The sequence below is a fragment of the Stegodyphus dumicola genome, chromosome X1, assembly GCF_044657685.1.
Source record: "Stegodyphus dumicola isolate Sdum_Otavi_A_Nest chromosome X1, ASM4465768v1".
Lineage (NCBI taxonomy): Eukaryota > Metazoa > Arthropoda > Arachnida > Araneae > Eresidae > Stegodyphus > Stegodyphus dumicola.
Window position 1 is genome coordinate 22,176,963 of NC_140780.1, and position 23,355 is coordinate 22,200,317.

A 23,355-nucleotide genomic window follows, 5' to 3' on the forward strand; every position below is an offset into this window, starting at 1 on the left:
GGACAATAAGCAGTAACACTCTCAAGCCAGATCAGATGGATCGACAATCTGATGACGACGGATTGAACCTATTTGCATATGAGAATAGTACACTAGTCCAGCCCTGTTGGGTCCAACTGCAAAGCTTGCAACACCTTTGCAAATGAATGGCAGGATGCTGTCTGGATTAATAGGACATACACAATTAGTCCTATGCTCATACAGGTCTTCTCTCAAACCTGTGGCTAGTTTTTGAATGATCCACCAACCTGTGACGGTAAGAAACCCATTTTTCCCCGGCCAAGCTATGGTGCATTGGTTCCTTTTTGCTGATAGGACAATGCACCTGTTTCCTGCATGCATCGTAGATTTACCACGACTTTTTTCCATGATAGTGACCTACACATTCCTATTTTTTTAAATGGTTTTTCACGCCTGTGAAACAACTCTGTGTGTGGTGTTGAACTCTCTGGCAACATCTGTTATTCTTCTTTCTTTTTCGATCTTTCCATTGACATGTCCAGATGTAAAATCAATTAAGTAATGTTGTGAAGACATGCCAAAACTTTCAAGCTCATAAATTAAATTTTTTTACAAAACTTGGTAGAATTGGCATTTGGTATAATTGCCCAAATGCATCAAATCTATTAAATTTTTCATCAGTATTATGCTAGAAATTGGCAAGAAAATGAAAATTTTGCATATATAAAATTTTTTTATTGCATGCTGCATTTATTTTAATTTTTCATATTTTGCTTTATTTGTGGTTGCTATAGGTAAAAGTGTTGTCCACCCTTAACAACTGTCCAGCAGTGTATACTTTCAATTTTAAAACAAATGTTTTAAGTATTGCAAATATTCATGCATTTTAAATTTTTAACAATGAATTTGAAAAAATTATGGACTCAATTTGTTATGCATTCCTGTGTTCCCTATATTTATGTATAGAAAAAAAGATATACTTATTATAAATCATAAGATACAAAAAGTTTGATTTCCATACAACAAAAACTGACCAACATATTTAATATGAAATATCACAATTTCTAAGAATTTTGCAGTCCTCAAAAAGTCAGTTAAAAACAGACTAGAATAATTTGGGGTTGTTTTTATTTACTCTTGAGGACATCTAATGTTATTTCTTTGTGATTTGCTAATGAGTATCCATTCATTCATTTATGATTTTTATAATAAGTAACTATTTCATGTGGGTTATGGAGAAAAACTCTAATAGGTCCATTCATTTTTATGGTTTACTAAACATTAATTAAATTTAAAATATAAGTATGTATGTAAAATAAGTATCAGTATGTAAAATATAGTCTCTAGTATGACTTCTTAAAAGACAATGTCTTACTGAAGGATTTATCAGTTTGTAGGTTTTCAACATAATTCTGCTTCAGCACATAAATCCATAGTTTTTTAGTAGAGTTGGAACTATCATACAAAGACTGTTGGGGCTTCGGCAGCTCTGGACTTCACAAAAGTCCGGATTTTATATCGTTAGTTTAATTCTAGTACGATGATATGTAGACATGGTAACACTGCAGCTTTGCTTATTGAATGTCAGATAGAAGAATGTTAACCCCCAACAGAAACAGCGCTAAAATTGATGCAGCCACACCAGGTGGCAGAATATAGAGGCAGCAAATGTTAGAATCTAAAGGAGAATTTAGCAGCAAAAATTAGAGATGGCAAAATTTTAGGATAGGAGAGGCACTGGGCAGCAAAATTTTAGAATTTAGGGAGATACCGAACAACTTAATTTAAGACCCACAGAGATAACACCAAGTAGTTAATGAATAGCTCTGGTCCTGCCCCCTACTCACAACCACTCAAGGGCCAAAAGTATAATCCCAGCCAACATCAATACAACCAGTCTACTATTATTGACTATGGTGTGAACCCCTAGCCAACAGGTGTTTGAAAGTGACATACAGGAATCTCAGTTGGGATAAAAATCACATGTATAGAACATCTGCTTCTTTTTGTTGAGTATTATATTCTCCATTCCAGCCGCCCAGGCAGTATAGTGGTCAGTGACCCTGACTGCTGTAGCGATGGGTCCCAGTTCAAATACGGAGCAGGCATGGTTGTAATTGTCTTCCCTTCATAGGAGGCAATGGTGACCACTTATTAAACTGGTAATTATAAATTAAGGAAAAATCACGATTACCGAAAAGGTTACATGTAGAATTTTATGAAACTTACCCACAATATACAACACATAGTAAGGTATCAAATAACATAAAAATAAATTACCAGACTATTATGGTAGTATAGAAATTAGCACATGTATAAAATGAACAAATCGAAGGTGTCAGTTTGCTATAGGAAAAGCACCTTCAATAGGGAATATGGTTGCCTCTAGAAGCAATACAGCACATACAGTGAAGCGTGATGCTTTCAATTATGCGGTCTGTCAGTTCCACAGGAAGCGAGAGCCATTGCTCTTGCAAAGCTGTTGCAAGGGTCTGAGGGGGCAGACTGAGAGCAGCTAGACGTCTCTCTAAATCATCTCAAACCTGATCGATAGGATTCAAGTCCGGGGATTGCGCTGGCCACTCCATGCGCATAATTGTTTTCTGTTGAAGATAATCATCTACAATGCGAGCTCTATGTGGTCTTGAGTTATTGTCTTGTAACAGAAAAGCATCACCTATTGCCCCGGCACATGGGCGCACATAAGCATCAAGGATGTCATCTCTATAAACCGGAGCATTAACGTTTTCCATTGGAAAGACATGGAGGTCTGTGCATCCACCCAAAGAGATGCCACCATAAACACAAACATTGCCTTTTCCGCATGCATCTCTTTAACGGATAACGGGTTCCAGGTTCTCTCCATATCAAATAATGCCTACTATCGCTTTCTAGACTAAACTTGGACTCATCCATAAAGAGAACAGCCCTCCACTAATCAAGCGTCCAGTGGACATGTTGTCATGCTTACTGCAAACGGTCCCTTCTATGGTGTGACGTGAGCGGCGCGCAAATGGCTGGTCGTCTCGCATACAGACCACCTTCGTGAAGCCTTCTATGCACAGTTGACGTTGACACCAACCTTCCGGTGGCTGCAGCAAGGGAGGATCTAAGAAGCGTCAGGGTAGCGGTTCTATTCCTACATGCACATAATGTCAAATATCGGTCATGGGTGCTCGTCGTAGCAGTTGGCCGTCCTTGGCTGAAACTCCTAGAGGCTGAATCTGTGGTTTGAAATCACCTCCAAAGTCTACGAACCACAGAAGGAGTCACATTTAGCCATCTGGCCACTTCTGTTTGACTTCATCCTGCCTCTAGTCTCCCAATGGCTCTCCATCATAGTTCTGCAGGCAAATGATGCCTGGAGGTCATTGTTACGAATTGGCTATCTCAGATTTCTGATGTCACTATCACAGTGAAATATGTGGGTTTGCTCTCAAACATGGACTTTTTCTCTCCTCGCAGATGACGTATTCCGAAAGCAGCGCCACTAATTGGCATATTGCAGTTTTACTCAGCTACTCTTACTTGGCAACATATTCAAATTTTACACGGTTTGGCTTATTTTTGAGGGAGTTATCGCTATTTTTGTGATTTTTCCTTAATTTATGATAACCAGTGTAGGTGCTTCCATATTGAAATGGCCATCACCTCTGGCCTTTGTAGTGGCGCAAGGCTAATGGCTATTAAATAAAGCACCCGGCCATTTAAAAAATAAAAATAAATAAAATAAATATTCTCCATTCCTATATTTTGTGAGGCAAAGAATTTTATTATTACTTTATTTTACTTATTTATTTCTTGGCTGGAGGTCCAGATATTCAACATCTGGATTTCAGACTATACACTGTATTGTCATTGGGTATGGGGTCCACAAGGAATGGCCCCATAACTACTTAAATCTAAGATTTTTCCTTCTGGAGGCTGTGAAAACAATGTTCACAAAAGAAAATCAAAAAGTTACACAGACCTGCTCAGTTGTACATTAGTCATAAGCATGTATGTAACACCAATTACATTAAGACAATTCAAGACCTCTTTCTGCAATGGATACAGTTCTGTATAGCAGCTGAGGGCAGACATTTCAAACAAATAATACAATGAAATCATTCAATTAATGAAACCTGTACTTCATCTTAGAATTTTACTTTTTATGGTTTTCTTTTGAGTTATACAGATGTTTGTTTTTTGTAACATCTGCATTAAGTGAATTTTTCATTTTCATGAATTATTTACTTATTTTCTATTTTTGTTATTGTTTAATACCAAATGTATGCATATTGCACGATTCTTTCTTTTTAAAGATTTTTAAAACGATCTTATAACAAAAACAGCTTTTTCATCCCATTCTGAAATACAATATTTTGATTACTGATAAAAAAAATTAATTCCATGCTTAACTTTTCTTCCTATTGAAAAGAATATACAGACTAATTCTTCTATTTAGAGAATTGTTTTCCCTCACCATTTGTAATTTCAGCTAACATTTTAAGATCTCTTATAATTTTGTATTGATTAAAAATATTTTCTTTGACAATCTGCATGTCAATGCTCATCACTTAATCAATTAGCACCACAGATCTTTTCCTAAATTGATATTTTATTTTTAGTTACATAAAAATTCAAATATTGCTCTCTGTAATTCATATATGAGAACTGAGTTTTCAGAAAAAGCTATATGAAAATTTAAAATTGGTCTGAAATAACTTGGACCTGAATCTGAAAACAACTTGGTCAATTTTTGTCGCAAGTGAATCATACTTTCTCTGTTTTATTTTTAGGCTTTCGGATCTACCCATAGACAGAAATATTTAAACAGCATTAATGAGCTAAATTTACATAATTACCTACTTTGTGGTTTCTTTTCATAACTTCTCACTGATACAGATATGTAAGTCATTAAACAAAACAAGAAAACACAATATTTTAAATTACAAAATGATATTGTGGCATCATTGTTTGCGTTACTGAAGCGCCATCTGTGAAACTCTTCGTGTGCTTTTTTTTTTCTTCTTTTTTTTTGTTTTTTTGTGCTAGAGTGGCAACATTAAGCCATCGAAAATAAATCAAAAGATCAATGACTGATGTGATTAAATATGTCAGAACAGTGTTTAACATTCAGCATTTGCATTATTGAAACACCATCTGTGAAACTCTTTGCGTGCGATTTTTATTTCACCAGAATGGCAACATTAAGCCACCGAAAATCAAAAGAACAATGACTGATTTTCTGTCTGTCTGATTCGATATACGAAAAATGTAAATAAATATTAATCTTATAAGAGTTAGAACAGTGTTTAACGTTCATCATTTGTGTTACTGAGGTGCCATCTGTGAAACTCTGTTTCCTATTATTTTTTAAATTCCTATTGTAATTATTACATTATTTTTATGTTGCAATAATAATTTTATGCTGCTTTCCGCTAGATTTTTAGCAGAAATACACTGCATTCTGATGTTATTCCAAAATCCAAACCAGAACTTTTATTAATCCTAAGCTTTGCTGTAATTATGGTATATAAGAATATGCATTTCATGAAATTATGTTAAGTTGCGTTCCCAAGTTTATCATTGCCATCAAACAATTTCACCATCAAATGATCTTTCAAGTATGTAATATAATATTTATTTAGTCGCATACTATTACCGTAATTTCTGGAAGAAACGCCACGGTGTTTACGTGTTTAAAACTTAAATTTTCAGCGGGTGCGGCGTTTCTACCCATGCGGCGTTTAGGTGCACTAAAAATAAAATATTTCCTATGATGGTCATTGTACATAGTTTGGATGGCCTTGTCATTGTGCACAGATTGGTGCTGTTCCCACACAAAAGACCACTCAGTTGCTTTTTGCGAACGTTATTTTGTTTACGTTCTTTCCCTTGAACGGACCTACATGCCTTATTCACCCTAAACGAGATCTCAGAACAATAACATTCTTCCCCCTTTCAAATCAACATTCTCATCAGTTTGAATAGTCTCTCTCCTCTGCCATTCGATGAATCTTCCAGGACCCATCCTCTTTCCACCCCTGCCTTTTCTGCAATTTTTTTCAAAGGCGGACACGACTCCACCTGCCTCGCAATAACGAACTCTGACGTATTTCCCCTTCAGCATGAATGGATTTTTCTTGGCATTCTGCCAAATACAGATCCCATCAGTTAGGGTACAAGTACTTGTTGGATAGTTTTTAATTAGGGAGCGGAAAATTTTTGAAAATGTCTCTAAACGGCACAGAAGCTATACATTTCTTACCTTTATTTTTGAGTGATGGTTTCATTTCATGGATTTTTCGTAACTGGTATGTCATATATCAGGACTTAGGTTGAGTTTTTGCATCTATACAGCCCACGACGATGTCACACGCAATTTAATCTATTGCAGCGTTTCTGTGTAACTTTAATTTTTTTCCCACCATTTTTCTCGAGTGCGGCGTTTACGCTGATGCGGCCTTTCTTCCGGAAATTATGGTAGTTATTTGTAGTATTGCTTAATTTCTGGTAGGCATCGCACATACACACAAACAAAACAATACTTTTTTTTTTTTTTTTTTCTTTATGGCAGGTAGTAACTATTTTTAGGCTTCGGCCACTACTAAGGCCAGAAGAGGTGGTCATTTTATTAAGGAGCCACCAAATAGTTGGCCATCGTTATCTCCTATGAAAGGACAGCTAATTTATATCTACACCTTCTCCAGGATTCGAACCCAAGCCCTTCAGTACGGCAGTCAGAGTCACTAACCACTTTCCTGCCTGGGTGACAAAAATGCTAATGTAAATTCTAAACAAAACCATTTTTCATAAAAATGTTGATGCAAAATTTCCGGAGACTCCCCTGAGGATTTTGCCCGTCCCTTTGCGATAAAAACACTTATGGCTATAACTGATTATACCCATTAAGTAATGTTATTTAATAAGCAAGCATTTCAGTTATAATCAACAAAAACTGCTGATTTCTGAGTGAAATGGCAACTTAAATTCTATAAAAGTAAAGTTATATTTTTCTAGATGTTACTCGCTATTGAGTGTTGGTCTAGATTTCTTGTTTCATTAAAATAATTAGGAAGACAAATGTTATTCAAGCAACTTATCAAGGAAATACAAAGTATTTTTTAAAGTACTTCAAATAACTTCTTCACATGTTAAAAAAATTATATATCTAATTATATATCAAAATTGGGCAAAAAAGTGGGCTTTGTGATGATTTGATGAACACCATGCGTGCATGCTTTAGCTGAACAGCACTCATTTTCGCTTCTCCTTCATGTGACACAAGAGAATGTCACGATAATAAACATTGCATGCTATATTTCAGTGGAATATTATATTATGAATCTTATCTAAATTATATTTGTTTTGTTCATGTTATAATAAAGTGTTTGTCCTATTCATACATATACTATATGAAAATACTCCCATAAAGCGTGTTAAATACATTTAGAACCCACCTCACGATGGATATATGACAATGGTGTTAGAAGGGGAATATATTTATAATGGATTACGAACATCCCAGTCAAGTATAAGTGATTTGTCAAAAAAGGTAAAAAATATTTTGTTCAATTTATTTTGCTGGAAACTGAAGTTAAAACATAACAGAAATGGCTCAAGCAGAATTTTCAAAATTTAAGAATGATGTTATTCATTCAGCCATAACTAAAGATTTCCAATTTAACTAAAGATTAAAGTAACAGGTTCCACTGAATCTTTAATTGTTTCTTGTAATACTGAAGACATAGAACAACAAATAGAAATTTTAAAGGTAAAAGCGGTTTCTTTGAAAGCTTTAGATGAAAAAATAAAAAATTTAACTTATGTAAATTGGAATCAAAAGTGCCCTTGAATACGATGAAAAAATTGTAAAATGGAATTTCAGAGGTGCAAAATTATTAAATGGAAAAGGAAATGTCAATTATTCATAGTGTCCAATAGCTCTTTTCTTGATAATAGTAAAGTATCTACTATTCTGGTGGTGTTAATAAAAGTTCTGATTATGATGTTAATTTTCCAAAAATTATAATTGATAAATTTTGTGAAAATGCTGAAGAGTGGCAAGATTTTTAGTATACTTTTGATATGGCAATAAACCAAAATGAAAAGTTATCTCAAGTTGATAAATTCAATTGCTTAGTTTATTAAGTGGTGCGGCTTTAAAAACTGTCACAGGATTTTTATTATCTCCTGAGAATTATGACATGAATTTTGAAAAATCACTTAAAAGTCTTTTTCAAAATTCACTTAAAAGTCTTAAAGAAAGTTTTGGTTGGAAAAATCTTATTGATTCATACAGGCATCAACTGTTAAATTTACAACCTGTTCGAATTTCGAATTCTAAATTAAATGTATTCCTAGGAATATAATGCTTGATTTTGCTCGTCAGAAAGCAGATAAAGAAATTTTTAATGTCAAAAGATCTCATATTTCTAAAATGGGAAATCGAAAGTTGCAAATGAACTTCACTAAATTTCTCTTACTCAAAGAGATGCCTGAAAAACATTTTCTTCCCCCTAATAAAAACGAAACAATTTCCACACTCATAATTCATTCAGTGCCAATGAAGTGGCCCAACTGCAGTGGGAAAAAAGTTCCTCAACTATAGTGGGAAAAAAGCATCCCAACTATAGTGAGAAAAAGTGCCTCAACTATAGTGGGAAAAAAGCATCCCAACTATAGTGAGAAAAAGTGCCTCAACTATAATGGGGGAAAGTGACCTAACTATAGTTGGAAAAAATGCCCCAAATATAGTGGGAAAAGTGCCCAACTATATAGGGAAAATACCCTAACTATAGTAGGAAAAAAGGCCCCAACCATAGTGGGGGGAAAATACCCGAACTATAGTGGGAAAAATGCCTTAACTATAGTGAAGGAAAAGCACTTTAACTATAGCAGAGGGAAAATGCTTTAACTATAGTGGGGGAAAAGGTGCCTCAACTATAGTGGGAAAAAGTGCCCAAACTATAGAGGGGAAAAAATGATCCGACTATAGTGGAGAAAAGTGACAAAATTACATTGGGGGAAAAAGTACCCAAACTATAGTGGAAAAAAATGCTCCAACTGTAGTGGCCAAAAATGTCTTAACTATAGTGGGAAAAAGTGCCCCAACTGTAGTGAGATAATATGCCCCAACTATAATATAGTGCAAAGAAATGCTACAACTATAGTAGGGAAAAAATGCCCCAAATATATTGGGGGAACACTCCAATTATGATGCGAAAAAAAGAACCCCAACCACCATATTCAGAAAAAAGCCACAACTATAGTGGGAAAAAGTTCCCCAACTATGGTGGGAAAAAAGGTGCTCCAGACAGATTCCGAAAAAATGCCTCAACTATAAAGGGAAAAGTGCTCAAATTATAATTGGAAATAAGTTCCCCAAGTATAATGGGGAAAATGCCTTAACTATACAGAAGGAAAAACGCTTTAACTATAGTGGGCTTCAACTACAGTGGGAGAAAAGTGCCCTGGAAAAATGCAGCAACTATAGTAGCAAAAAATGCCCCAACTGTAATGGGAATGAAAGTTTCTCAACTTTAGTGGGAAAAAGGATGCCCCAACTAGGGTGGGATAGAAATTGCCCAAACTACAGTGGGGAGAAAAGTGCTCCAACTGTAGTGGAAAAACGTTCTTGAACTATAGTGGGGGAAAAGTGCCTTATCTATAGCGGGAAAAAAAATGCCCTAACTATAGTGGCAAATACACCCTAAATATTGTTGGAAAAAAACTTCCCCAAATAAGAGCGGGAGAAAATGCCATAACTATAGTGGGAAAAAGTGCCCTACTATAGTTGGAAAAAAAATTGCCCCAAATATAGTGGGGAAAAGTACCCGAGCTAGAGCGGGGCAAAAGTGCCTGGACTACTGTGGGTGGAAAATGCCCAACTATAGGGAAAAGTGCCTTAACTATAGTGGGTGGAAAGTACTTCAACAAGAGTGGGAAAAGTGCCTTAACTATAGTGGTAAAAAGTGCCCCAGCTGTAGTGAGGAAAAAGTGTCTGAACTAAGGCATTTTGCCCCCACTGTTATAATTTACGAATGCAAAGATTTATATGCAGCATTTTAAGCAAAGATTTATACTTAGCAAGTTTAAGTTCTGATTTTGAGAATATTTTTTTATAACACAGTTAGTAGTTTGCCTGCATATTTATTTTTTCAATCAAAACTGCTTCGAGAGTTTTAGGACCTAAATTTAGTCGAAATTCCTTCTGAATTTTTTTAAACAATAGAAAGAATTCTTTCCCAAGCAGCATTTGAATGAGGTATTATTAAGACAACAAGCATTACAATAGGCAATACTTTGTATTTAATACACCCATTCATATTTTTTAATTTGGCAATTTCTCCCCATGCTATATCAATATGCAAATCTACAATTTCTTTCAAATCATATACTGGATACATAGAAAATTCAATTTCCACTTGATTAAGATATTTTTCATCAGTAATGGATGGGAAAGTATTCATCAAGTAAAGAACAGATGAAAGTGAAACTTCAGTTCTCAAGTTGATGTCAGCAAATTCCAGCATGTCTTAGAAATGGACCACTTAGTGGAAATTTATCTATTATACATAAACATGCAGTTATACATCTGGCGTCACTATTATTTTCGTCGTTCTAAAAGTTTTATGTAAAGAATAAGACGCACGTAAGTTATCTTTACCTTTTTTGTTAATAAAGTCCAAAAATTCAATTAGCCATCACTTTGCTTGTTGATTTTATAACAGTCTTTCAAAGCCTTTGATACAGAAACTTGGCGGCCGCAAGTCCAAAAACAGATCAACCTCATTTCAAACACCCTGTGCAGAACGAAAGATAGCAATAGCAAGATATAGCTGCAGGCAGAAGTCCGAAGGAGCAACGTCGGGGCTATGTGGTGGATGTGGCAAAAGAACAGTTGGTTGGCATGTATGAGATACATGATATGGTAATTCAGCATCCAAAGTATAAGTCTGAAGATACAAATTTATGAGATGAATGCAAACTGTGATTAACATGTTGTAAAGTAAGAAGCAAATAAAATGACAAAAACATTTATAAATGAAAAATGAATTTTAGAATATTTATTTTTTTTCCCTTTCTGTGAAGTTAACTGTGTTTCCTAGAATTTGGAACTATTGAAAGTGACAAAAATTGCAAAGTAAAAGCATCTTCGAAAAATTGACTTTCATGTCTCATTCATTAGACAGGTAAAAAGAGTTACAAATGTAGGTTGTCTTTAAATTTCAACAAGTTTCAATTTGAGTATCTTGTTATCACCTGTCTCCTTTACAGCTCAGTAAGCCATTTAGAGGATGGACTCCGGCCAATTTTGTGAAAATCACACAAGCAGTCTCCTTATTCAGTATTTTATCTCTGTACTTGTCGCGAGCAACTCAACAATTGTATAAATGTAATTTCTTAAAAGGTTAAATTTTTACGGTTTGGCAACATTGCATCGTTTTTATGTTTAGAATAAAGTAAAATGCACCATGACTTTGCATTAAGGTGGATTGCCTGTTTTATAGTAAATTAATTAAGGTGGAATGCCAGTTTTACAGTGAATTAATTGGGTGGATTGCCCATATTACTTAATTATAATTTCTCTTTACGTTTCTCTTAATGGAGTACCGACTGAATGAACAAAATTCAAGTAGAGTCTCGTAACATGGTGACCGTATGACGTGATATTAAAGGTATGTTATTTTGAATTACCTATTATTCTGAAAATGGAATTACTTGTTAAAAAACGCTCACCTATAAGAGCTAACTTCACAAAATGTTTAAATGGTTTGAATGATTTATTAAAGGCAGATAATGTTAAAGAAGAGAACATTACATCTAACTTTGCTAATTTACATAGAATTTATTGTCAGCTAACTGAAATAGATCAGGAAATAAGCTCTTTATTATTAGAAGAAACAGACGATAAAAAGTATCAGAACGAGTATGCGATAACAGAAGAATATAATGAAAATTTCGTAAAAGCGGAAGTAAACGTAGAAATGTATTTAAATAGAATTTCTAAAACCGAAAGTTCTGTTGATTCTTGGCCTGTTCAAAAACGAAAGTTAAAGTTACCAGAGATCAAACTTTTGAAATTTGACGGGGAAATCAAAGGTTGACTTGCCATTTGGAGCCAGTTCAAAAGAATACATGACGATGAAAGTATTTCAAAAGATGATAAATTTCAATATTTAATTTGATGTATGACTGAAGGCTCTAGAGCTCGTGATATTGTCGATAGTTACCCACTGACATGTGAAAATTATGATAAAGCTATTGCATGTTTAAAATCAAGATTCAGCAGGGAGGAATTACCAACTGAATTTTATATACGCGAACTCTTAAATCTTGCTGTAAAAACTGTTACCGAAGAAAAGAGAAAGTTAGACACGTCGAAATTATATTATAAATTAGAATCACATCGAAGAGCCTTGGAATCCATAGGCTTAACATCCGATACATATTCAGCGATACTTTTCCCTCTTGTAGAATCGTGTACAGTCAAAAATCGTTAATTCGGACACCCATAATCCGGAATGATCTATAATCCGGACCTCGAAGCTACAAACTTTCTGCACACGCGTCACGGAATGATCCATAGTCCGAACCTCAAAGCTACAAACTTTCTGCGCATGCGTCGCGTTGACGCACGCGTGTAAGACCTTTACGGCTGCGAATTTGCGTGTGCACGTGCATAAAATACGTTTACGAATGCGCGTTTAATGTATAACGGACAGGATAAGCTAAGCTAAAATTATCTAATTATCTATTTCGGTTAATGTTGCAGATTGCGTTGTTCCTTAGTCTTCAAATTGGATATATTTTATAAAAGTAAGCTTGAACTTTCGATTATGTCAAATAGAATTTCCGATATATATTAACTAATATGTAAAGGATATACAAAGCGAAAGTATCTTTCGGAGTCCATTAAACAAAAAGTGGAATTGCTGCAAAAAATGGATAAAGGCATATCTTTGTTTATCTAAACTTTAACGTTTGTTTATCTTTAACGCCACGGAGCACAATGAATTGGAAGTTGATCTGTCAACACTATCCTTATCTTAAAGGCAGATGTTTTTATTTTATTTGGCTTATAATTGCTTACTAAATGTAGTATTTCATCTCGATGTACTCCGTCTTTGATATGATTTAAATCAAATGCCTCGTCATTATAATTCGCTTCCGATAGCGAAGAACGTAACAGAGGTTATTGAAAACGAAAAAATTTCGATTGACAAATTAGTCGGTATTCTCGACACAGCAATTATAGGACTTGAACAGCAGAACTTTGTAACTGAACAAGAAATTATGTCTGTTTAAAGAATTAAAGAGAATGTATTATCACATAAAAAACGAAGCAACTTAAACAACTTACATTGAAATAAATGTTTAATAAAGTAAACAAATAAATATTAAGCTTTTTTTTTTTTTTTTTTTTTTTTTTTTTTTGTAAATTTTGATACCCTTTAGATCATAATTGTTCTTTATTTCGTAAATTATGGTTTCATATTTTTATTTTATAATTTCTGCATGCCATTTTACCAGATTTAAACTGATGATCTATAATCCGGAAAAACCGATAATCTGGAATCGCCGAAGTCCCGACGAATCCAGATTAACAACTTTTGACTGTATTCTGGAAGACATTTTTAGAGTTTGGTTAAGAAACCCTATAGTTAACAACAAATTCGATTCTTCTGAAAAAAATGCTTATGGGAAGAAATTTAAAAATTTATTATTGTTCCTGAAAGCTGAAGTTGAAGGGGAAGAACATATTCATTTAGCAAAGGGATTTGTTAGTAAGGAACACAAATTTCAGAAGGTAAAAATACAGTGTTCTGTTCCTAGTAATCCACCGACGGCAGCAGATTAGTTTGCAGGAACAACAGAGAATAAAAGAAAAAATGTTTGTATATTTTGTGATAAATTGCATGAAAGTAAAGATTGCTTTACTGCACGTAAACTCAAGTTTCAAAAAAAACAAGACATTTTAAAAAAACAAAAAAGCCTGTTTTGTCTGTTTAAAAATTGGACATCATTCTAAATTTTGCAATTCCAACATCAAATGTGTCCTTTGCAGTAAAAAACATTCGATTTTGATGTGCCGAGAACTCCCTGGAAACAAGATGAAAGGTGACGTACAGGAACTTGAGAAGACGTTGTCGTCTGATGTTAGTTCGTCTAACTTATGCACTTCTGATGAAATATTACTTCAAATGTTGCAAGTGAAACTGAAGACTAAAGGGAAAGAGCTACAAGTAAGTGTACTTATTGACAATGGCTCACAATATTCTTAAAGAAACAGCTAAGAAACTAGGTTTGAAGCCTACAGAAAAGAGAATCTTAATTCACTCTCTATTTAGGAGAATTACAACTGAGAAAAGGGAGCATTATCTTTATGACGTTAACCTGATATCTTTGAAAGAGGACTTCTCCTGTAACATAAAGGTTCTGGATCAACAGATCATTTGTGGCAACATTCCTCGGTTGAGAAGAGACCTTTATAAGGAAAAGTTAAGAGAAAATAAAATTTGGCTCACTGACTATGGAGAAGGTTGTCCTGATATTGATCTGTTTATAGGTGCAGATTATTGTGGTAATATATTTACAGGAAGAATATGTACATTGAAATCCAATTTGATTGCATGTGAAACTTATTTAGGATGGGTTATAAATGGAAACATGTCCGAAGAAAGCTTTGACGAAACTTCATCCCACTTAGTGACGTCTTTACTGATGAAAAATTTTTCTGTGGCTGATTTTTGGAAATTAGATACTATAGGTATAAAGGATCCTACTGAAACAAGACTAAAGAAGAAACGGACAGTCCATTCTTCAGCATTTTCGAAAAACCGTTCAGAGAGATGAAAATGGCCGTTACATCGTCAAACTACCTTGGTTAGAAATGTTAAGTGAAAACAAAGATATAGCTGAAAAAAGATGCATAACTACTACTCAGAAACTTCTTAAAGAAGGAAAATACGATGACTATGAAACTGTATTTAAGGAATGGTTACAGGAAACTATCATCGAAGAAGTACCAGATAGTGAATTGGGAAATCCTTGTCATTATTTGCCTCATAGAGGTATTTTTAAACAAAATTCTACTACGAAGGTACGCCCTGTATTTGAAGTAGTAGTAAGTAAGAACTCACTTTCACTTAACAACTGTCTAGAAACAGGACCAAATCTTATCGAAAAAATTCCTCCATTACTTATGAGATTTCGTCAGAAAGAAATTGGTGTAGTTTCGGGTATAAAAAAAGCCTTTTTACAGATATCTGTGGCCAAAGAAGACCAAGATTTTCTTAGATTCATATGATGAGAAGATTATAAGGAAAGAAAACAAAAAATTTATCGTCACCGACGAGTAGTGTTTGGACTTACGAGCAGCCCTTTCTTACTAGCTGCCGTTCTAGATTACCATTTGGAACAAAATGAAAGCCATTTTCCTGAAACCATAGAAAAGCGGAGGAATGCATTCTATGTGGATAACTGCATAACTTCAGTAACTAGTCAAGATGAACTTAAAAAATTCATTTTTGAAGCAAAACAGATTCTGGCTACGGGTTGTTTCGATTTAAGAGTTTGGGAGCATTCCAGTCTAACAGGTGAAGAATGTCAAAAAAAAAACTTGTCCCTGTTCTTGGATTATTATGGGATAAAACTAAAGATGTTCTGTTTTGTGGTCTTGAAAAAATTGATTTCAAGCAAAAACCCATTACTAGAAAATATATTCTTTCAACAGTTCACAGCATCTTCGATCCTATAGGAATTCTGTGTCCAGTCGCGATTCGTTTGAAACTGTTAATACAGAATAGCTGGAACCTGAAGATTGGTTGGGATGAAACCTGTCCAAAAGATATTCGCGTGGAGTTCAATAAATGGCTTGAAGATTTACATCTGTTAACAGAGATCAAAATTCCAAGATACGTCCAAAGGAATGTCCCGGAAGAAAAATTGAGTTTTTATAATTTTGTGATGCGAGCAAGTCCACCTATGGCGCAATCGTATTTCTATGAAGCGAGTGTGAGAAAGGGGTAAAAGTTCATTTGATTGAAGCTAAAAGTACAGTGGCTCCTTTAACAAAGATAACGATGCCTCGATTAGAATTGCTAGCATGCTTCATCGGAGCTCGTCTCACTGCAACAGTGAAAGAAGCGATGGATTTGAAGGGAATATCAAGTACCTGTTGGACTGACTCCTCTACCATTATGTTCTGGATCAAGCATGAAGATAACTGGGGAATATTTTTACATAATCAAGTGAAGGAGATAAGAAATTTAACCTCAAAGGAACAATGGAAGCATATTCAAGGAAGCGACAATCCGGCTGATCTCCCATCCAGAGGATGTTCTGCTCAGATTCAGATGGTGGGAGGGTCCTCCGTGGCTTAAACAGCCTGAAGAAAATTGACCCGTCTCTGAAATTAAATTAAATATGGAAGACGTTTCTAAAGAAAGAAAAAAGGGAATAACTGCCTTAGCTACCTCAATTGCTCCTAACGAAAAATGGTACTTGCACTGTTTTTCTAAATATTCAAGAATCATTCGGCTGATAGCTTGGATTCTGCGCTTCTTTCATAATTCTAGAAATTCCGATCATAAACTGAAGGAAGAATTATTTGTGCAGGAAATAATAGCAGCTAAGAAAAGGCTTTTCTTAATTGTTCAGAAAGAATCTTTCCAAAACGAATCTACAAAATCAAAGTTGAAAACTCTTTACATTTTCACTGATAAAGAAGGCTTAATGAGACTGAAGACAAAAATCTTTCGAAGAGATGATACAAATTATTTCGTGTGTCCCATACTTTTACCTTCTGATCATCAAATTGTAGAAAAGTTAATTTTCGTAAGACATACAGTACTTTTACAAGCTGGAGTTCAAATTGTTTTGACAGATATTCGTCAACGGTTTTGGATTTTAAGAGGATGCAAAACAGTTCAAAGGGTAATCGCAAAATGCATTCGATGCAAAAGATATAATGCAAAAAAAAATCGGAACAGTTCCAGCACCACTGCCTGAAGATAGGGTCCGAGACGCTCTGGTTTTTGAAGTAACTGAAGTAGAATTATCTGGACCTCTTTACCTAAAGGATGGAAAGAAAAGCTGGATACTTTTATTCACCTGTGCTGTTTATAGGGTCATACATCTTGAACTGATACAAGGACTTTCCACCGAAGATTTCTGGTTGGGCTTCAGAAGGTTCATAGCCAGACGTGGACGACCAAAAACTATGTACAGTGACAATGGTACGAACTTTGCATGGACTAACAACCTCTTTCACTCGATTGGAGCAAAATTATGCAAGAATGTTCTATTTTGAAGATTACATGGAAGTTCAATCTCATGTAATCAAAAAAAAAGGAAAATTTTGAGAAGAATATTAGGAAGAGCCTGCTTGAGGAGCTGTGTACCATTTTCTGCGATACGGAAGCTGTAATCAACGCAAGACCGTTAAATTATTTGTCTGAAGATCCTGAAGATTTAATGCCTTTAACACCCTCTATGTTCATTCAGGATATAAGAACGGTGGGAGTTCTGGACTTAGACCATATAGATGAAGTCAATATCACTAAGAGATATAGATATCAGCAGAAATTACAACAAGATCTCAGAAAAAGGTTTAGAGATGAATATTTGAGTCTCCTAATTCAGTCCAGAGATAATAAAGCTACTCGAAGACAAATATATTTAGGAGATGTGGTACTTATGGGAAGTGACAACAAAAAAAGATTGGACTGGCCATTGGGTCGAGTTATTGAACTATTCCAGAGGCAAGGTAATTGTGTTAGAGTGGCAAAGGTGGAAACAGCTGCAGGTGAATTGATCCGTCCTTTGGAAGTGATGGACAACGAAAACTTGATTTTACCTAAACAAAACCAATTTAACATTCCTGCTAGTAAAAAAATTAACTTTAAACCTCCTGATAAGATAATTAAAACTAGATGGGGTAGAACTATTGTAAAACCTTCGCGTTTTAATTAGTTGTTTTCCTTTTATGATTATACTAAGTATTCTTCAGTCTCGTTATTAAGTATATTGTATTTTGATTTATGTTCCGCCCACCATAAATCAAAAGGTGGGAGGAGATGTCGCGAGCAACTCAACGATTGTATAAATGTAATTTCTTAAAAGGTTAAATTTTTACGGTTTGGCAACATTGTATCGTTTTTATGTTTAGAATAAAGTAAAATGCACCATGACTTTGCATTAAGGTGGATTGCCTGTTTTATAGTAAATTAATTTAAGTGGAATGCCTGTTTTACAGTGAATTAATTGGGTAGATTGCCCATATTACTTAATTATAATTTCTCTTTACGTTTCTTTTAATGGAATACCGACTGAATGAACAAAATTCAGGTAGAGTCTTGTAACAGTAATGTTGCTGAACTGTATTAATACTGAACAACAGTTGTATCTCATTAAATTTTCACACTTCTGCTCTAAGCCACAGTGCAGCTTTAAAACAGATACATTTTTAGATCTCAAAATTTTTAAATATTGTATGTCAAATAATCAAAAAATTCTAGCAAACATTTAAAATTCAACAAAAATCACAAATTATGTTAAAAATTTTCTTCCCACTTTGTCCAACAATTCAAACAGTAAAACCCCGAAATATTTAGTCTGTTTGTTAAATGAAAATACTTGTAATAAATTATTTCAATGTTATTAATTTAAAAATCTACATTGAATTTTGAAAAATATGACTTCACCACATTTTAGTCATTCACAAAGAATGAGGGCGAAAATTTTAGCACAACAGCTCACCAGGAAACAGTCTATAAATCAATGACAAATTTTTGACCATAGCGAAGAACAGCATGAATAAGCTAATAGAAAAATAAGACTGTACTCAAAATTAAGAAAGGACTAAAAGTAAACCTGATAAGAAAAATATAACAACGAGATTAGTTCTTTTCACATTTTAAAATTTTACATGCTGAAACTAAAATCTGCATTTAAATTTTGAATTCACTGAAATTAAAATTCAGATTTTAGACTTTCATTGAAATTCTAATGAACTTCTATTAATATTACACAAAAGTTTCTTAACACATCTGTAATTCAATTGGTTAAGGAATGCAGTTTTTTAATATATCTCTAATTTATTTGGTTAAAGAAAGTAACTTGTTTTGGAAACTGCTAAATGAAATTTGTTAAACTGCAAAGTTTTTTTTTTTTTTTTTAATCTGACACTACTTAGAGCTATCGGAACCTCGATCTATCAGCTGGAATTACCAAATTTGGTAGGATCGCTAACAATGACAAGGGGAAAAAAGAATCTGTGGAAAAAAATAGTTCAGATGGTTAGAACAGCAACAAAAATTTAATTTTAAAAAGGGCACCATGAGTACATTTTTATTTACAGCATTAACTGCTGTTTCCTCTTCAGTTACTTTTAGCTGCATTTCATCTTTTGAAAAAAATACCTGCTGTTTATATGTGTTTGTCTCTTCATTTAGCCTGTTTATTCAGGACATGTAAAATTAGGGGAGAACACATACAGGCATAAAATTTTATTCATTTTAAGAATGGCTAATATAAGCCCTTCTACAAAAAACTGAAAACTTTAGAAGGGCTGCTAGAGCTCCTTTGCTGAAGGAGGGCCCTGAAATCCCTTCAACATGCCTTTTCAAAAGCACTATGAATCCTTTTGAAAAAAATATCAGCAACAGCCACAGAAAATCATACATTAAATATGCTATTAAACAGACAAATTTTCAAGTTCTGCTTAGAAATAAAGCATTTTCTTACGCACAAGTCACCAGAGAAATTCTATGGTAATTTACTGCACTATATATGTTAAGAATACTCTACACAAAATAATCACATTTACTCTTTTACAGCTATAACTGTTTATTGCTAACTTCAAACTTAGTTCACATATCACTCACATGGCGGTTCACAGCAATTCTCTTCATCTCATCTCTGCCGCTCTCCGATCGAGGGCACTGCTGCCACTAGAGCATGTGCAAACAAGCACCCCGGCATTGAAATGTTTATAAAACATTCAATCACTAAACTATATGAGACATTTCACAGTACTTTACAAATTATAACACTACAATAACATAACTATGTAACATAGTACTTTAGCCATAATACAATACATAACACAAGAAATAATTCTCATAAAAATTAACATATACAAAATCTCTTATACACTTAATATATAACAAGTTTCATTCAGGCATAGGTAAAACACAGATTTTGGAAATACATCTTTTGAATACACCTGCTTTAGTTTTAATTTCAACAACCCAAATTTTTTTATCATCACCATAATACACACCAATTATTCAACCTACAACCCATTTGTGAGTTGGTACATTATCTTCTACCAATAACACTAAGTCTCCTATGTGATATTATCTTTTTCAAATCTCCATTTATTTCATTGTTTCAGTTATTTAAGTAACTATGGTGCCATTTTTTTTTCAAATCAACTGCACGATTCTTGTTATTCTCTGCCATTTCTTAAGTCGATTTTCATTTAAATTGGTTAAATCAGGCTCAATAACTGAATTTATTGATCTATTTATCAAAAAATGCACAGGAGTTAAAACTCCAAAATCATCTTCGTTAGCTGTTAACGGACACAGAGGTCTTGAATTTAAAATTCCCTCAATCTGTATGATTACTGTTAAAAACTCCTCATACGTTAAATTTGCGCTGCCTACAACTCTAAAATGGTATTTAAATGACTTAACTGCAGCTTCCCAAAGGCCTCCGAAATTGGGTGCCCCGGGTGGTATGAATTTCCATTCAATATTCTCAGCAGATAAATAATTAGCTAAAGTTTCATTTGGGATTTTAACTAAGTTATGAAGTCTTTTTATTTCTTTGTTGGCACCAGCGAAATTTGTGGCATTGTCCAAATATAATTTTGCGCATTTACCCATTCGAGATATAAATCTCTTTAACGCAGCTATAAAGGCTTCGGAAGTTAGATCTCTCACCATTTCGATATGCACTGCCTTTGACACAAAACATAAAAATATGCAAACATAAATTTTATGTAAAATTCCTTTTTTTTTTTTTGGTTACGATATCTTATAAAAAAATAGACCACAGAAGTCCACTCCACTACAATTAAAAGGATAATCTGGTACAACTCTGTCTGATGGGAGATTTCCCATTATTTGTTTACACACAACTGGTTTGTTTTATAAACATACAATACAATCATGTACAACTTTACGACAAATAGAACGACCATTTAATGACCAGAACTTTTTGCGCATGTGACTCAATAATGCGGTTGCACTCACATGCAAAAATCTTTTGTGACAATGTTCAATAACCAATAAAGTAAATTTGTGAACTTTAGGTAACATTGCCGGATGTTTAGCAAAATAAGTAAGATTTGTCTTACCTAAACCGCCTTCTACTCTGAGAACTAAATCAGATTCCAGAAAGGGATTCAGATTCTTTACTTCACTTTTATGTAAGATAGTTCCGTGCCTTACTAATTGGCGGATGTCTTCGCCAAAGCATTGACTTTGAGTTAGTCTTATCAGGAACAATTCTGCTTTGGTTATTTCCTGTACACTAATTGGTCCTGACAATCTGTCCAAGGGCTTTTTCAAATTATTCACAAACCTGAAAATATAACTAACAACACGTAAAATAGTTATATAATTATTACTCAATTTAAGTAAATTATGTAAATAATTATTCACAGTCACATTCAACACTGGTAAAGTGTCTTTACAGTCTTTATGATATGGGGTTTTGAGTTTGGCACTGAACTCCTCACTTTTATCCGAGATAGTTACTGTCCGAGTTGGATAGTCACTGTCCACCACAAACGCTGGACCACACCACCACATTTTGTTATGCATTAGCTTATCAGGATCTACACCCCGTGACAGGAGATCCGCCGGATTCTGATCCGATGCCACATGATGCCACTGTTGAACAGATGAAAGTTCTTGAATTTTGGCCATTCTATGCTGAACAAACGTTTTAAGGTCCATAGGTTCCTTTTGTATCCATGCGAGAACTATCATTGAATCTGCCCATAAGTAGACTTGAGTCACTTCTAATGTCAAGGCAATAAGGATCTTTTTCACCAACTTTGATAATACGACAGCTGCACATAGCTCAAGCCTGGGAATCGTTAGGATTTTAAGAGAAGCAACTCTTGATTTACTCGAGATTAATTTTACCAATGTTCTCCCAGAAGAATCAATGGACTTGCAATAAACTGCTGCTCCAAAACAACGTTCAGAAGCATCTGCAAAACCATGGATCTCGACTGTTTTTGCTTGATCAATCACTATACGTCTGTCAATATCGATACTGTTTATGCTCTCTAGTGTAACAAGAAATTGATGCCATTCCTGATTTTCAGCAGTAGGAAGTCTATCACTCCAATCAATTTTAAGACGCCACAGCTTCTGCATGAAAATCTTTGCTTTGGCTATAACTGGACCAAGAATACCCAAAGGATCAAATATTCTGGCAATTGACGATAAGACGCATCTCTTAGTATATGATACACTAAGCTCTATTTTAACTCTGAAGGAAAAGCAATCCTTTATTGGATTCCGTGAAACACCCAAGGTTTTCGTTTCTGTTGGATTGGAGAAACTGTATTCTTCCCGGTTTAGAGAAATTTCCGAATGATTTTCGCACCATTTATGCAACTGCATGCCTGCTCTTTGCAAAATCGATATAAGCTGCTGCTGTAACTCCTTAACCTCTCTTAACGTCTGAGCTCCGCATAACAAACACATCATCCATGTAGAAATTTTCACGTAACACAGGTGCTGCCAATGGAAAATTACTCTCTTCGTCTAATGAAAGCTGTTTTAGTGTCCTCATTGCTAAGAAGGGAGCACTGACCATACCATACTATCAGGTTCAATGTTTCTTCTAACCTTCTTCGGAAACATACAATGACCTGACTAGAACAGAGAGCTTACTAAAGCTATGTTCACTAATTGTAGTAAGTAGACAGGATACAGACGAAGGGTATACAAAACCCTTTATTTTTTTTCTTTATATACAATGACTTCCGTACTTCGGAATACAATGACCCTCCACTCGGGGTCTAACTTAAAAGATATCAAAATAAAACTAAACTCTAATTTAACTTTAGAATAAGATTGGCCTTATAATAACAGGAAGCGTATGTAGCACAGAGACTGTGAACACTACAATACGTTTAATTTATCAAGAGGATTAAAACCTCTGGCCTGGAAGGCAAAGTAGCAACTGCGTAACTTCTAAGGTAAGCGGCCTGCTTCGAACTCACGGCTTCCTCTCTTCTGCTTGGCAAAAAGGCCACACTTAAATACTTGGCGTTCGCCAGACAACTTTGCATAAACTCCTTCACGCTTATAATTCTGGCCGGAAGTAGAAAATAAGTGATAGTAAAGATTTAAAATAAAATAAACGTTAGTA

At 34.5% G+C, this 23,355-nt stretch overlaps 1 protein-coding gene across 4 annotated transcripts in view; it reads right to left on the reverse strand.

Annotated features, from left to right (window-relative positions):
* The window catches only part of LOC118194112 (uncharacterized), a 36,660-nt gene extending 13,696 nt beyond the window's left edge, over positions 1–22,964 (reverse strand). For 3 of the 4 annotated variants that reach the window (XM_085807680.1, XM_085807678.1, XM_085807679.1), the window contains exons 1-2: positions 21,320–22,964; positions 10,616–10,904 (exon numbers count right to left, since the gene is read on the reverse strand). In XM_085807680.1, coding sequence (XP_085663806.1) covers positions 10,885–10,904; positions 21,320–22,688 — 1,389 coding nt within the window. In that variant the 5' untranslated portion in view covers positions 22,689–22,964 and the 3' untranslated portion in view covers positions 10,616–10,884. The remainder of the gene's footprint in view (positions 1–10,615; positions 10,905–21,319) is intronic. The other variant, XM_085807681.1, reaches the window with a different exon arrangement.
* Positions 22,965–23,355: the final 391 nt, after the last annotated feature.